Raw genomic sequence first — 14,114 nt, forward strand, 5'->3', positions numbered from 1 at the left:
TGTCCCTCCAGCCACTATCACAGCACTCCTGGTATATGCTGTGGGACCACTGGCCACTGTGGGAGCAACAGCAAGAGCAGCTCCCTGAACTTTCTCCTCTGTCCCTTCAGATAATGAAAACCAGAAACATCATCCTGGGCCTCAGAAGCATTTTGAATGATCCAACAGTTGTTACAGACCTCACATTATCTGCTGCTGCCCCTCAATTGAGACATCTGTTAGTCAGGGATGATGATTTTTGTGCTTGTGAACAATTCAAGAAAAAGAAACAAAACCACACCACGACCACCACCACCAACAACAACTATCTTCTAATCACCACCTAAATGAAAAATGCTAAAAGCTGTTCCCCAACATCTGCCACTTCAGGATAGATTTAGAAACATGCATCAAGAAGTACAGACTCAGGGAATTATGTGTTCAAATCCTCACGTATGGAGATGAGAACGTAAGTGTTAACATTTAGAGTTGTCTTCTGCATGTCCCAGGCATTAGGATGGCTTTAATGAGTCACTGTCTGAACCCAGCAACAAGTTCGAGTTCCTCTCTCACATACACACATTTAATTTTGTGTACAATTACTCAGTTCTGAGTAATGACAATTTATTAGATGTTTCCCATCAAACATCTGAGCTGCTGCTGTACAACATGTTACCAAAGCACAACGCTCTTTCCAAGAAAGGCAGAGCTATTCCTGCATCCAGGGCTGAGCGCAACCATGCATCTCAGCCCCCTCCTCTCGCCGCAAAAAGGGTTTTGAAGTGAACTTAGTGGCTGTGAAAAGCAGATTTTTCTAACCAGGGGATCTGTTTCTATGGGTGAGGAGTAGTTTCACAGCCATGATTGCAGCATTTGCTTCTACAGTCAAATAAAGCATAGCAAGAGAACAATTCTGTCTTGAAGGAGCAACTGGAGAGCAATCATTGTCTCCTTGCACTGAAGACAAAATGTACTGCTGCAGCATCTCAGGAAGATAAAAGCTTCTTGGCCTACCTTGGACCTGGTGGGTTCCCAGAAATCTGGTTATGAGGTAGAAAGTTAAATCACAGAATCATTAAGGTTGGAAAAGACCTCTAAGATCATCAAGTTCAAACATCAACTCAACATCACCACCATGGCCATTAAAGCATGTCCTGAAGTGCCATGTCTACATGTGTTTTGGACATCTCCAGGGATGATGACTCCACCACAGGCTGGGCAGCCTGTTCCAATGCCTGATCACTCTCGCAGCAAAGAAATTCCTCCCAATATAGATTCATAGAATGATTTATGTTGGAAGGGACCTCAAAGGTCGCCTAGTTCCAATCTCTTCCCATTGGCAGGGGCACCTCCACTAGAACAGGTCACTCAAGGTTTCATCCAGCTTGGTCTTGAACACCTCCAGCATCCACAGCCTCCCTGGGCAACCTGTGCCAGTATCTCACCACCCTCAGTGTAAAGAACAATCTAAAGAAAAGAACAGAGATGATGAAGCTGTGGAACAACACTAGGTTAGCAGTGCATTCCATTTTGATGGCTTAGGAATACAAAACAGTCACCAGCAACCTCAGTATTATAAATGGTATTGCTGGGCTTACTGCGTCTGAAGTTCTCCACTAGTTCAAACCCAAACTGAATGGTGCACATGGCTCAGCTGGAGTCCTTTGTAAAGCTGGGACTTTAGGGAGATGGAGAGGGGAGGGAGAACAAACCTGCCGTGATGAGAATGGAGAATGAAAGGAGTCTGCCCAGCAACACACAATTTGAGGGTGCATAGAGAATATGCCCTAAGTTCAGGATCTATGGAGACTTGGTTCACACTAACAGAACGTATTCAATATACCATTTCCCCTCACTAGTACTGTCTGTAAAAGCAGCAAGATTATCATATGAAAGAAACACTTTTGGATGAGAATGTATATTTAATACAGATCTTGATGGGACAACATCTTCACACTCTGAGCTCAGAGCTCTTTTGCTGAGAGGTGCAGGCTGTGCCGGGCCCCTGGGAAGGCAGCAGGAAAGCTGCCCAGGAGGAAGGTGAGATCTGAGACTGAGAGAATTGGGGTTCTTCAGGTGAGAGAAGGTTCCAGGAAGATCTTATCATGGCCTTTCAGTACTTAAGAAAGATGAGGACAATCTTTAATAGCAGGGTCTGTTGTGACAGGAGAAGCTTTAGGCTGGAGAGAAGGAAGAAACTGTTGACTCTGAGAGTGATGAGATGCTGGCCCAGGTTGCCCAGAGTGGTGGCAGATGCCCCATCCCATGAACCATTCCAGCTCAGGTTGTCTGAGCAACCTGCTGCAGTTGCAGATGTTCCTGACAGAAAGGGATCTGGGGGTTGTAACAGACAGGCAGCTGAACAGGAGGCAGCAGCATGCCCAAGCAGCTGAACAGGAGGAGCAGTGTGCCCAGGTGGCCAAGAAGGTCAGTGACATCCTGGCTTGTATTAAAAACGCTGTGGCCAGCAGGAGCAGGGAGGTGATTGTTCCCTTGGACTCTCGCAGCCACACGTCGAGTGTTGTGCTCACTTTCGGGCACCGCAATACAAGAGTGATGTGGAGGTGCTGCAGCTGATCCAGAGGAGGGCAACAAAGCTGGAAAAGGGCCTGGAGGATCAATCTTATGAGGAGTGACTGAGGGAGCTGGGGATGGCTGGTGTGAGGAAGAGGAGGCTGAGGGGAGACCTCACTGCTGTCCACAAGTACCTGAAGGGAGAGAGGCTGCTGCTGGGCTCTTCTCAGAGGTAACTGGAGACAGAACAAGGGGGAATGGCCTCAAATTGAGGCTGGGGAGGTTTAGACTGGACATTAGGAAAAAGTTTTTCACAGAGAGAGTGGTCAGGCACTGGAATGAGCTGCCCAGGGAGGTGGTGGAGTCACCCACCCAGGATGTGTTAAAGAGCGGTTTGGATGTGGTGCTTAGGGCTATGGTTTAAGGTGAATCTTGTAGAGAAGGGTTCTAGGTTGGACTTGGTGCTCCTGAAGGGCTTTGCCAACCTGGTTGTTTTTGTGATTCCTGCTGACAGCAGGAAGTTGAACAGCCTTCAGAGGCCCTTTCCCACCCAAATCACTCCACGATTCCACCATCTCCCTCGCGTCCACCACCGGCCGAGCTCTCCCTCGCCGCACGGCCGCCCTCGCCGCACGGCCGCCCTCGCCGAGTGCAGCCCAGCCCGCGCAGCGCGGCGCCGGGACCGCGCGGCCGCTCCATTCCCAGGCTTGTTTTATTTATCCCGTTCTATTTTAACAAGCAGCCTGTTCCCTCGGTCCCGGCCTGCCTGCCTCCCTCCCTCCCCTCCGGAGCCCTGGGTTATGTGAAAATGCCTGTGCCAAGCGGCGGAGGCGTGGTGGAGCTCCTGGCTCGCCGTGACATGCTCCTGACGTACTGTGTGGTCAAGGAGCCGGGACTGGGGGGCCTGAACGAGGGCCAAGCCTTGCACTTCAGCTTCCTGACCTGGCAGCCATTCAGAGAGACCCTGCTAAGTGCTATTTCCTAAATACACTAGCTTTTCATAACAATCTTACCACATTGCTTTCCTTTACAAGCTCTCTTAAAAGAGAACTGGACTCCTTCTGGTTAATCTACACAGACTGCATTTGGAAGCCATCAGAAACTGAACTCTAAACAAAACGTTATTAATGTGTTGTAATCTGCCCTCAATGTTCCAGATGAAAAGAAAATGTTTTATAGTTTTGGAGTATACATTTTAATTGCCTTTTAAGAGTGCATATACTTTTAGTGCTCTCTGTTATAAAACTGCAGTATCTGTTTCTTGATAACTGTTGAATGAGCTCAGCTATTTTTATTAGGTTTTCTCCCCCCACCTCGGTCCCCTTTCCTTAAGCTACTACCACTGTAAGGCTTTTTCAGACTATTTCTGATATTAGGCTGGCAAATGGGCTCAGTCTAAGACAAACTCTACTCTAAACAAGTCCTTTACAAGATCTCTTCACTATAAAACCCACTCGGATCCAGAAAATTAGTTCCATAAAATGAAGCTAGGATGCAGCCACTTGCAGTACAAAACCGATCTAAGTAAGGGCTGAAGAGAATTTCCTCAGATTTTTTAGCCCTTCCCTGCTCATTTTGCTCTCAGTGCCTTGTTTCTATCATGGCTGGAAAAGCTTGGCTCAGGGAGGGATACAGGAACTTGCGGCAGCCATTGGAGACTTTACGGCTGCCCCTTGTCTCACCACGGCTGCTGAAGCTGGCAGCGTCTCCACTGAGGCCGCTGAGAGAAGGTGGGTTTGTGGTAAGATCCCACCTGAGCTGCAAGCCCCAAATTTCCTTGTGGCGCAGCTGGGCAGCAGAGTCTAGCAGAGCCTACAAGGTTTCACCGTGCGGAACTGCCTTCCCTGGAAGCAGACTCTGCCCCATACAATAAGGTCTTTTAGTCCTTCTGGGATAAATGGATCACAGAGCTGCCTGGCATGCTTTCCAGGGATCTCCTTACCAGAAAAGGACTTGATAAAAGAAACAGAAGTCCAGGAGCAGAAAACTGTTTGTTAAGCTGCGGTTTCAATAGATGAGTACTCTTAATAAGACTGTTTCAGGAAAAAAAACGCCTGGACATCACTGCTAATGTCCCAACAAACATGCTAGAAAGGAAAGGCTCCTGCTATCCAGTTTTAGATACCTGCTTTTTCGGTCCCCTAAGTCTGCTTTCCTAATATTTGCTTCTTCCACACCTTTGCTATTAGTTTCTTTTCAAGATAATTAACTTTCTCAACCCCCAACATTAACTCAGACTCCTCGTCGATGTCTCCAACACCTCCCTAATGCCTTCCCGACTTGATCCAATGCAGACCAGGATGTTTTGTGGAGGGAATTAGGCTCAGTGCTTGGAGAAGAACCACTTCCCAAAGTTCTCTTCCTATGCAATGAAAACATTTGAAACAACAAAGCCCCTCTCTCACGCTGGGCTGGGATTCACACAGTGCAAGGGAACTACAGCTTATCATTGCTCTTTAAGATCTTTTTTATCTTTCAAATTATCAGCATTTGTCATTTTTTTTCTGTTTCTGTTGTTACAAAAGAATATTTTCAGCATGCAGATGTGCTTGTGAAGATTAATGGGCTGGGAACACTGAAATCTTGTATTAATCAGCTACAGGGGAAGGCAAGGGCTAAGGAAAATTTTCCATCACGCTGCAGGCAGGAGTTGAAGCAGCATCTCTGCATGTCACACAGGACTCACTCAGCTCAAGGAGTTCTTCTGCACCTTCAAGGCAGTTTTAACTTCACAGATTCACACACTGCACCGGGTTGGAAGGGATCCTCAAAGGTCATCTCGGCCAGTCCCCTGCAGTCAGCAGGGACACCTCCAACTAGATCAGGCTGCCCAGGGCCACATCAAGTCTGATGTTGTAGTCTTCAGGGACAGGGATTAAACCGTATCTCTGGGTAACCTGTCCCAGTATTTTAGCACTCTTGTTGTGAAGAACTTCTATGTGTCACATCTAAACCTACTCCCTCCCCTAGTACCAAACCACTGCCGCTCATCCTATCACCCTTCTAAACAGTCCCTCCCCAGCCTTCCTGTAGGTCCCCAGAACCATCTCTTCAGGCTTAACAACACCAATTCTTTCAGTTTGTCTTCACAGCAGAGGTGTTTCAGCCCTCTGATGATCCATGTGGCCCTTCTCTGGACCTGACCCAGCAGGTCCATATCTCTCTTGCATTGGGAGTTGCCCAGATGGACACAGCTTAAATTTTACAGGCATGGGTGACTCTTGCTGCTAAGCTGTTCTGTGAACACTCCATAAGCCACGTCATGGGGAGCCTTGTCAAGTGTTTACCATGGTCCCCATTACAACAAGCAGCCAATTCATCCTACGTGCCAGCTAATCTACTGGTCAGCCTTTGCTGCAGGCTTATCTCCACAAAACACATCTGAACACGAGGACCTCAGGAGAGCCACAAGAAATCACAGGCTAGAAAAGACCTTAAGATGCAACAACCTGAGAAACAGCAAAGTTATCCTCAAGACCCTATTCCATCCCTGTAACCTGTCAGAGATTGTCCCATCACAAATACTTTAAATGAAGATTATACAGAGAGGAACTTGCTTTCTGTAGGAGAATAATGCAAAAAAAACCAAACCCAACTACAAACCAAGCAAAACACTGACTGGGAGCCAGCATGTGCACACACATTTAATTAACAGCTAGGTTAATTACACCAATTTCATTACTAATTGGATCAGTTTAAACCTGCTACATTGAAAGTAACTTGGCAGACAAAAATGTTAGCATAATTACAAAAACAACTGGTTTCTTGAATTAAGTAATTCCACCAATTAAGTAATTCCACCACATATAAGGCAAAGACAACCTCAGCCATTTGTGTAGCTTTCACTCATTTTCGGCCAGGGTTTTATTCCTGAGTGCTGATGTCTACAGAATCCAGCACCACTACTCACAAAAATCTCTTTTGAGGGCAGATCCACGCACCCTGGTTGAAATAACTGAATGGAATCTGCCAAAGTGATGGGAAAACAAGCTCTGTGGAAAGGTCCTGGTGAAAGGAAACCCCACTTAAGCCTTCCAAATGCTGCTTTTGGTATAAAACTTAGAGGTCTGCAAAGCCTGACTGCAGTTTAAAGAATCCCACCCTTGCTTCAAACCTTTCCACTTGGGATTACTACAAAAAAGCAAAAGATTCCTCCAGCAGTGCAAGTCTCCAAATAGCTCTGGACTGCCAAAACCAGAAGGACTTGGACATCTCACAACAAACCCTTGTTTTCACTGATCATCTTAAATAGATTTGTGAAGGCAAACTGTTGGATGAGGAAGCTGCTGGCCTATGTTCACTTCTCCTCTCACCAACAGGTACTGCTCAGGTCAGCTGAAATTACCACATGGAATAAATGAATACATTCCATGATTCTGTGAAATAAAAAGAAGGTAAAGAATATTTGATTTCTTATTTTTAGCTTCTTAAAACAAATGGAAATTCTAGAACTCTTCAGAAGGTGAAAAAAAGACAAATTCTGATTTTCATGGCTGACATTTTCAATTCAAAGACCTCAGAGTATTTCTAAGAGCGTGCTCCTGACAAGTTGCTTGTTAACACTGATTGAACAGTTCCTACAGGCAGCAAAAGTCCTCAAGTGTCTTGTTCTAGAAAGAAATTAGAGCTCTACGTGAAAGAGAAAACCACAGAAATTACATTTAGCTGATCTCTGTATCCCACAGCTTCATCTCTAAGCTGTTACTGCCATCGTGTCTGTAAGAAGAGATTTCACATGGAATTCTGGAAGTCAAATGATGTTCCACCTATTGATGCATTTCATACAAATCAGTATTGAGAGGTTTTTCTTTCCCTGCTAAATGCTGAATTCTTATCTGGTGAAAGGAGGAGATAAATCAGAACCCACTGCAGTCTGTAAAAGGAGCACTTGCTTGGGAAATAACCTTTTGAGCACTGGAAAAATTCTGAGTTCAATCAACTTTATTTCCAGTACAAAAGCAATTAGATTTTTCCCATCAGAAATCAGATGAAGAAGTAAATTAAGATCTGCCAGTGATGGGAATTCTGAACCCGTGGCATAAATAGAATTCCATTATTACATTCAGCTATTGCCATCTATGTAACCCTCTGCTCCAAGTAAAAGCTGCATTACAGAGTTATCACAGATAGACACATTTCCACTAAGTTTCCATCCTAAAGCTACTTTAATTAAGCTTAAGACAACAAACAACCAACCCCCAAGAACCAACAGACTTGCATGCTGTTCCATTCACTTAACTGGACTGAGCAATCTGATTTAAGCAAACGCCAAACCATTTGCATCCCCTTCAACCTCAGAAGGCTGCAGCTATTTTTGTGTGGGCAGTAACCATTCCCGAGCAATCAGAACACAGAGGAAAAGACAAGTTTAAAGTGGTGCTTGTACAGCTAAGGAAATCGATTTACAAGGCATAATATTAGTTAAAATTAAATAAATGGAAAATAATTCTACTTGTTATAATGCATCTGGAGCATCTAGAGTGGCTCCTGCACCAATAGTCTCAAAGGAAAAAAAAAAATAACAGAACAGCTCAAAATCTATTTTTCCTTCTTAAAGAATGGGCAGATTGGTGAAAGGTTTTATCTTTTGACTTCCAGGATGGATTGGAAACACACTTTACAGGAAACAGCCTGAGAGTGTCTGTAACAGGGAGATTGTCTCGTGGTCTCCTGCAGCAGCTACAGTTCATCAGAGGAGAACAAGAGACAGTGTTTTCTTTCCCCAGTGGCAAACACAGCTCATGCTCTACGAGAAATACTCTTTTTGCTTTCCCAAGGCTGATGAAGTTTTACTGGGGACCTTTTCTCACTTTGATTCACACGCCATGAACTTTCTTTTTTTCTTTCTCTGTGATTTAATCTGAGTTAGCTTAAGGTTAAAGTGAAGATTAAGTCACAATAAATCCATGATGCAAGAAAAAGGAGGACGGTGAGAACTATAGTTCAGAAAGATTCTGCAATGGCAACTAACTCCTGCCCTGCTTCCCCTCCTTCACCTCCTTGCTGAGCCAGGAATAAATCTACTGTGCAGGAGAGGATGAAAAAAGAGAGGATGAAATAGGTAAGAACACAGACAAGAAAAATCAAGACAGGGAATAGCTTCTGAATATGATGTTAGCTACCTGGAGTCTGATCCAAGACTGATTCCTAATTAGTGTTTTAGAAGAGATGTGGAAAGTCAGGCTGCTGGGCTGAAACCATGTCTTGCAGATGCAGCATGTTGCTCTCATTTATCCATGGATCATTCCCACTGACTACTTCTTGGCAGCTGAAAATATATTCAGACTGTCTGAAGACAGGTTCTAAAATTTTAGATTCCCTCTGTCAACAGCTGGGTGATCATCTCATCTGCAATACCTAGCGGATCAGCTAACCTTTCCTCCTCTCTTTTACAACCAAGGAGATTTTCTTGATGGGTATTCCAGGTACTACAGACAGTTGTATCCAGGTTGTAAACCAGGGCCTCTTAAATCAGCAAAGCACTACTTCAATCATCTCACTATGGCATAGGGTCAGTCTGTTCAATACTGAAAAAAAATACCAACAAGGGCAGCAGATGTAATAAAGAAAGAATTTCTTCTGGCTAGAAACCAAATACTGCTGCTTGGAATTAAATATTGTCAGGTAAAAGACTAATCAGGGCATCCCTACTTCTTCTCCATGGCTGAGAACTGAGCAAAAAGCAGATGACCGAGGGAACACAAAGCAAGAAGCGGACAACTGGGAGAAAAGAAGCCCTTCATGGCCTCCCACCGACGTGTAAATACATCCAAAGGAGACTAGATCCAAACATTTGCCCTTAGAATCCTGCTTTGGGTTCTTCTTTCTGCAGTGTTACCTTCTGCAGCTCAAGGGTCCCAAAGAGGAGAGTCGAGAGTTCCACGGAAGATGGCTGTTGCCCCAAGTCCTGGGTACTAAGAAAAGTTCTCCCTTGAGCTCCACAAGCATGGAGAATTTTGAGTGTTTGACTCTTGCACTGGGTTTTGTGCTGAGCATGGAGCTGGCAGGAGTTGAGAGGTGCTGCACCCACCACTGTATTCCAGGGCCCTCCACAGCATCAAGTATTCCTTTCCAAAATAGCTACAATTTCAAAGGTCATCTTGTAAAGCCATTTGATCAAAATAGTAGTAAAAGACTAAACATTAACTCACAATTTTTCCTTAGATCTTTCTTATTTCCAATTGCTATCATTTCTGCCAGGCTAAGTAGCACCTTATGGATCTGCAGGCTTATCTTGATTAAGAATCTTTAACTTCTCAATTTCAAATGCAAGAAACTTAATGTCCTTCCATTCAAAAGTACCTTCCCATTGCTCTCCTAATTCCCACAGTGCTTTGCCTGCAGCAGTTACATCTTACCTTTATTATTTGTTGCTGCTGACACAAAAATACGTTGCATCATGGTCACAATAAAGGAAAATGAACTTTTTCACACTTTAAGCAGCCTGGAGAAGAGAAAGATCTGGGGAGACTTTAGAGCAGCCTTACAGTATGTAAAGGGAGCTACAAGAAAGCTGGGCAGAGAATTTTTACAAGGGCTTGTGGTGACAGGGCAAGAGGCAATGGTTTGAAACTAAGGAAGGGTAGATATACATTGGATATAAGGAGGAAGTTCCTCACTATGAGGGTGTTGCAACACAGAAGCAGGTTGCCCAGGGAGGTGGTGAAGGCACCATCTCTGGAGCCGTTCAAGATCAGGCTTGATGTGGCTCTGAGCAGCCTAATCTAGTTGGGGATGTCCCTGCTTTCTACAGAGGGCTTGGATTAGATTACCTTTAAGGGTCCCTTCCAACCCAAACCATTCTATGATTCTACAATAATGAACTGCAAGTGCCACAGCATCCATCCGAGTGCTGCCCAAGCAGCTCCCTTTGCCCTGTGTCCTGTGGAGTGCAGATGCCACCACTCTCTCACGTTTATTGGCCTGGAAGAGCGTGACTAAGCAGTGACTGCAATATTTAGCACTTAGTTCTGTATTCAAAGAGTTAAGCTCTGTCCTATAAAGATAAAAATCTCCGCTTTTATGATTTTGTAAAGCTGCCTAACAAATGAGGATCCAGCTGGAACTGTAACATTCCAAGCTTCGAAGGCGCCAAGTTTTTACTAACTATAATTTAACTGGTCCAGTTGATGCAGTCCAAATTCTTGTTTGGATAATCAGCCTTTGTTTAAATATGTACAGGGAAAAAAGAAGAAGAAAAAAAGGAAAAGCAAAAGCAAAAGCAGCAAAGCATAGGGCAGCATTAGCCTCCAGGCATGTCATGGGAGCTTATTACCCTGCAGCTTGCAGTAGCAGACACTCATGAACAAGAGGAAGATTATTTTGCCAGTATTACTGTTACCGTAACATATAATCAGACTTCCACCCCCCCCACTCCAGCTCCTACTCTCTTTCTTTTCCTCTTCCCCCCCCCCATTCACAAGTCTTCTCTCCAAGTTCAGCTAAAGTTGAAAGGTGAAAAGGTCAAGAAAGTTTCATGACTGGCTGTTGAAAGAGGGAGAAATAACCTGGGTCTCCAAGTTTGCATATACTAAAAGCTCAACAGTTTTTGTGTTTTGCTGCAATCCATAACTGTACAAATCCCTTTTTGTTGGCTCTGTTTGGACTGAATTAAACACTTGTTAATAATTTATAACTTAAGATAATTAGAAAATAATAATAACTGTCAAGCAACTGCATTCAATACATAAAGCAACTTGAGTGGCTCATTAGCTTATTTGTCAAAGCAACCATTTCTATATATTTTAGCTTATTTCTACTGGGTAGAGTGGTTAAAGAGCCACCCAGCTTGCTTGGAAATCATTTCTCCACCAGCTGGGAGCAATTCCCAAATTGCTGCACCTCACCCACATCCAAGAGATGCTGGCTGCTGCTAAAAGCAGCCTAAGGCTGACTTCAGGAGGTGCTTTAAGAGGAGCAGGGGAGGGACGGCCAAAGCACTGCGCCTCTCTGCTGACCAAAAAGAATGCATCCCACAGCAACGTGCTGCATATGCTCAAAATTTTACATCTGAATCAAAGTTTAGCAGTGTTTGGCCAACAAACTGACTGTTAAAATGAGCCTTCTAAGAAAGAGAATATCCTTAGTGCTTTGTCTGTGCTGGTAGCTCAGTAAAGCATCAGGGCTGGGCACAAAGTTTCCCCATAGCTTAATACCAGTTGAAGAAATACTCTGGGGGAGTGTGGTGTGTTTGTTTTGGTTATTTTGTCGTGGTTGGTTAGTTTCGTTGTTGTTTTTTTTTTGTTGTGGTTTGTTTGTTGTTTTTTTTTCCACAAGGAATAAAAGTGATTTCTAAAATGTCAGTGGCCATGATTCCCTTGGAAAACAGTGTGGCTGCTTGTATTGGACAGTTTGGGTCCTGACACTTCACCAAGTATTCAGACATTTCCCAAACATGTAGAATTCCCCTAAATCATTAATGTTGTTGCAAGAAATCTCCAACATAGAGGTGGAACAAAGTAAATACAACTGTAAATATTGAACCAAGTACTCAAATTATTTTCCAAATGCACACAATTCCCCTAAATCTTTAATACTGTTGCAAGAAATCTTTTACACAGAGGTGGGACAAAATAAAAAATCAACTGCAAATATTGAGCCAGGAGATCAAAGTATTAAAATAGTTCCCAAATACATAGAATTCCTCTAAATCTTTAATATTGGTGCAAGAAATCTACTACACAGAGGTGGAACAATGTAAATTCAATTGCAAATACTGAGCCAGAATCTAAACTGATTACATCTATGCAATCTCACTTCAATCATGTCAGTGCTCATCAGCCAGACTATCTAGTCCAGTAGAGATGAAAGTAGCCACATAAATGTTCATTCTAAGTGCTAAGCTAACAGCTGTGATCTTCTAACACCACTGTGCACCACACAGCCCATCCTCTTCATCACTTTTCTCCCCTTCTGAGTACCTATGCCAATTCTCTTTCTGTTGCATATTAATTTCTGGTGTTAGCAAATGTCAAACTGAAGTATACAAAGCAAGGAAGTGCGGATTAAAGATCAGTCTCTGGTCTCAACTCAGCCATTCTGTCCAGATCCTGAACTACTGTAAACTGATTTGAAGTCAGTGGTGCCAGAACGACTTGCATTAGTCAGGGATCTGCTCTTCTTTTCATCTATTTATCTGATACAATTTCTAATTTACTAACTGAATAAGTCTTTTGTTCCTTTCATTCCTTTCAACTCCTCCTTCACCTCTTGATTTTGTTTCTTCTGTCCCATTACTTGAAAGCCAAATACATCTGTTTGCAGAAATCCATAGCTCCATGCATCACCTCTTCAACTCTCCCTGCCCACAGCAGCTCCCTGCATCACCTCTTCACCTCCCCCTATCCACAGCAGCTCCCTGCATCACCTCCTCAACTACCCCCGCCCACAGCAGCTCCCTGCATCACCTCTTCAACTCCCCCTGCCCACAGCTTCCTGCTCCACAGCATCACCTCTTCAACTCTCACCAAGTTCTTCCCTTCCTAATCGTGCCCTGTCCTGTTTCATTCCCATCCTTTGTGCCCATTTATTATCCACTTTCCTGTAATATTTCAAGGAAGGAGAGAAGGGCTTCAAATACTGCACATCATTTAACATGCAAAACAGTTCTCAGAGTGTTATTTGGTGTATCTTGAAGCTGAAGAGCTACTCAAGATCTGGATGGATGGACTTGTGGGGTCCTTTAAAGTGCCAATGCAAGTGGGAAAGGCAGTAACAAATAAATAAACAGCTTCCTGTGCTTCTTGCTGGACTCAAGTGGTGCCTCCAGAGGAACCAGAAGATGTCATTCTGGCTAACTGGAGCAGGTCTTTATAATTCATGGGGTTTGGGTTGGGTTTTTTTTTAATTATTTAATTATTAGTTAAATGTGAAAGGTTTCTTTTTTTAAAGAGAGTCTTCTAAAACACACGGGAAAAAATGAATCGATAAAATTGATCTACAACATATTTTTATTTGAGAGAGGATAAGAGGGTTGGATCTTACCATTATACACCTAAAACCATTTCTTGTTCACTGCCTTTATGGCTAAAAAAAAGTACATTTTGGAGACAAAGGCCTTTATCCTCTTAAGTGCTGTGGATTTCATGCCAATCTCCCAATATAAAGCAGACTTCAGACTTATACCCAAGAGAAATGGTCTCGGAAAGATTAGATTTCCCACCACAAAACAAAACCCTTGTGTGGAGAACCATACCATCTCCAGTGCCACCTTCAACATGGAGAAACATACCCATGCTGCATCCTCTCTCCCAAGTGGAAGTGGTTGCATCATTCCTTTCTTGGCCAGTTATCCCATATGTAAAATCTCCAAAACTGCCTCATGTACCTAAAAATTTGTAGATTTATCTAATTTGTTTTCTCATTCTGCCCCATTTTGCACTGCTTAAAGTGGCATGGGTTGCTCTTGGTATTAGTGCAAGAAATCCATTCTCATTCACAGTCACAGAATTAATCATGTTGGAAAAGACCTTTGAGATCCTCAAGTCCAACCTATCACCCAACACCATTTAATCAACTAAACCATAGAATTATAAACTCAGTCAGGGTTGGAAGGGACCACCAGGATCATCCAGTTGCAATCCCCCTGCCACAGGCAGGGAAACTTCACACTGAATCAGGCT

The 14,114-nt window shown here is 43.7% G+C and overlaps 1 protein-coding gene across 8 annotated transcripts in view; it reads right to left on the bottom strand.

Moving 5' to 3' along the window:
- BCAS3 (BCAS3 microtubule associated cell migration factor) overlaps nt 1-14,114 on the bottom strand; it is a 413,259-nt gene that overhangs the window by 117,957 nt on the left and 281,188 nt on the right. The window contains exon 24 of one of the 8 annotated variants that reach the window (XM_064166589.1): nt 6,673-6,869. The exons of the other annotated variants lie outside the window; for them this stretch is intronic. Within the exon in view, the coding sequence (XP_064022659.1) occupies nt 6,835-6,869 (35 nt within the window). The 3' untranslated portion in view covers nt 6,673-6,834. Of the gene's footprint in view, nt 1-6,672; nt 6,870-14,114 lie in introns of those variants that run through there. 8 annotated transcript variants of the gene reach the window in all.

The sequence above is a fragment of the Pogoniulus pusillus genome, chromosome 27, assembly GCF_015220805.1.
Source record: "Pogoniulus pusillus isolate bPogPus1 chromosome 27, bPogPus1.pri, whole genome shotgun sequence".
Taxonomy (NCBI): Eukaryota; Metazoa; Chordata; class Aves; order Piciformes; family Lybiidae; genus Pogoniulus; species Pogoniulus pusillus.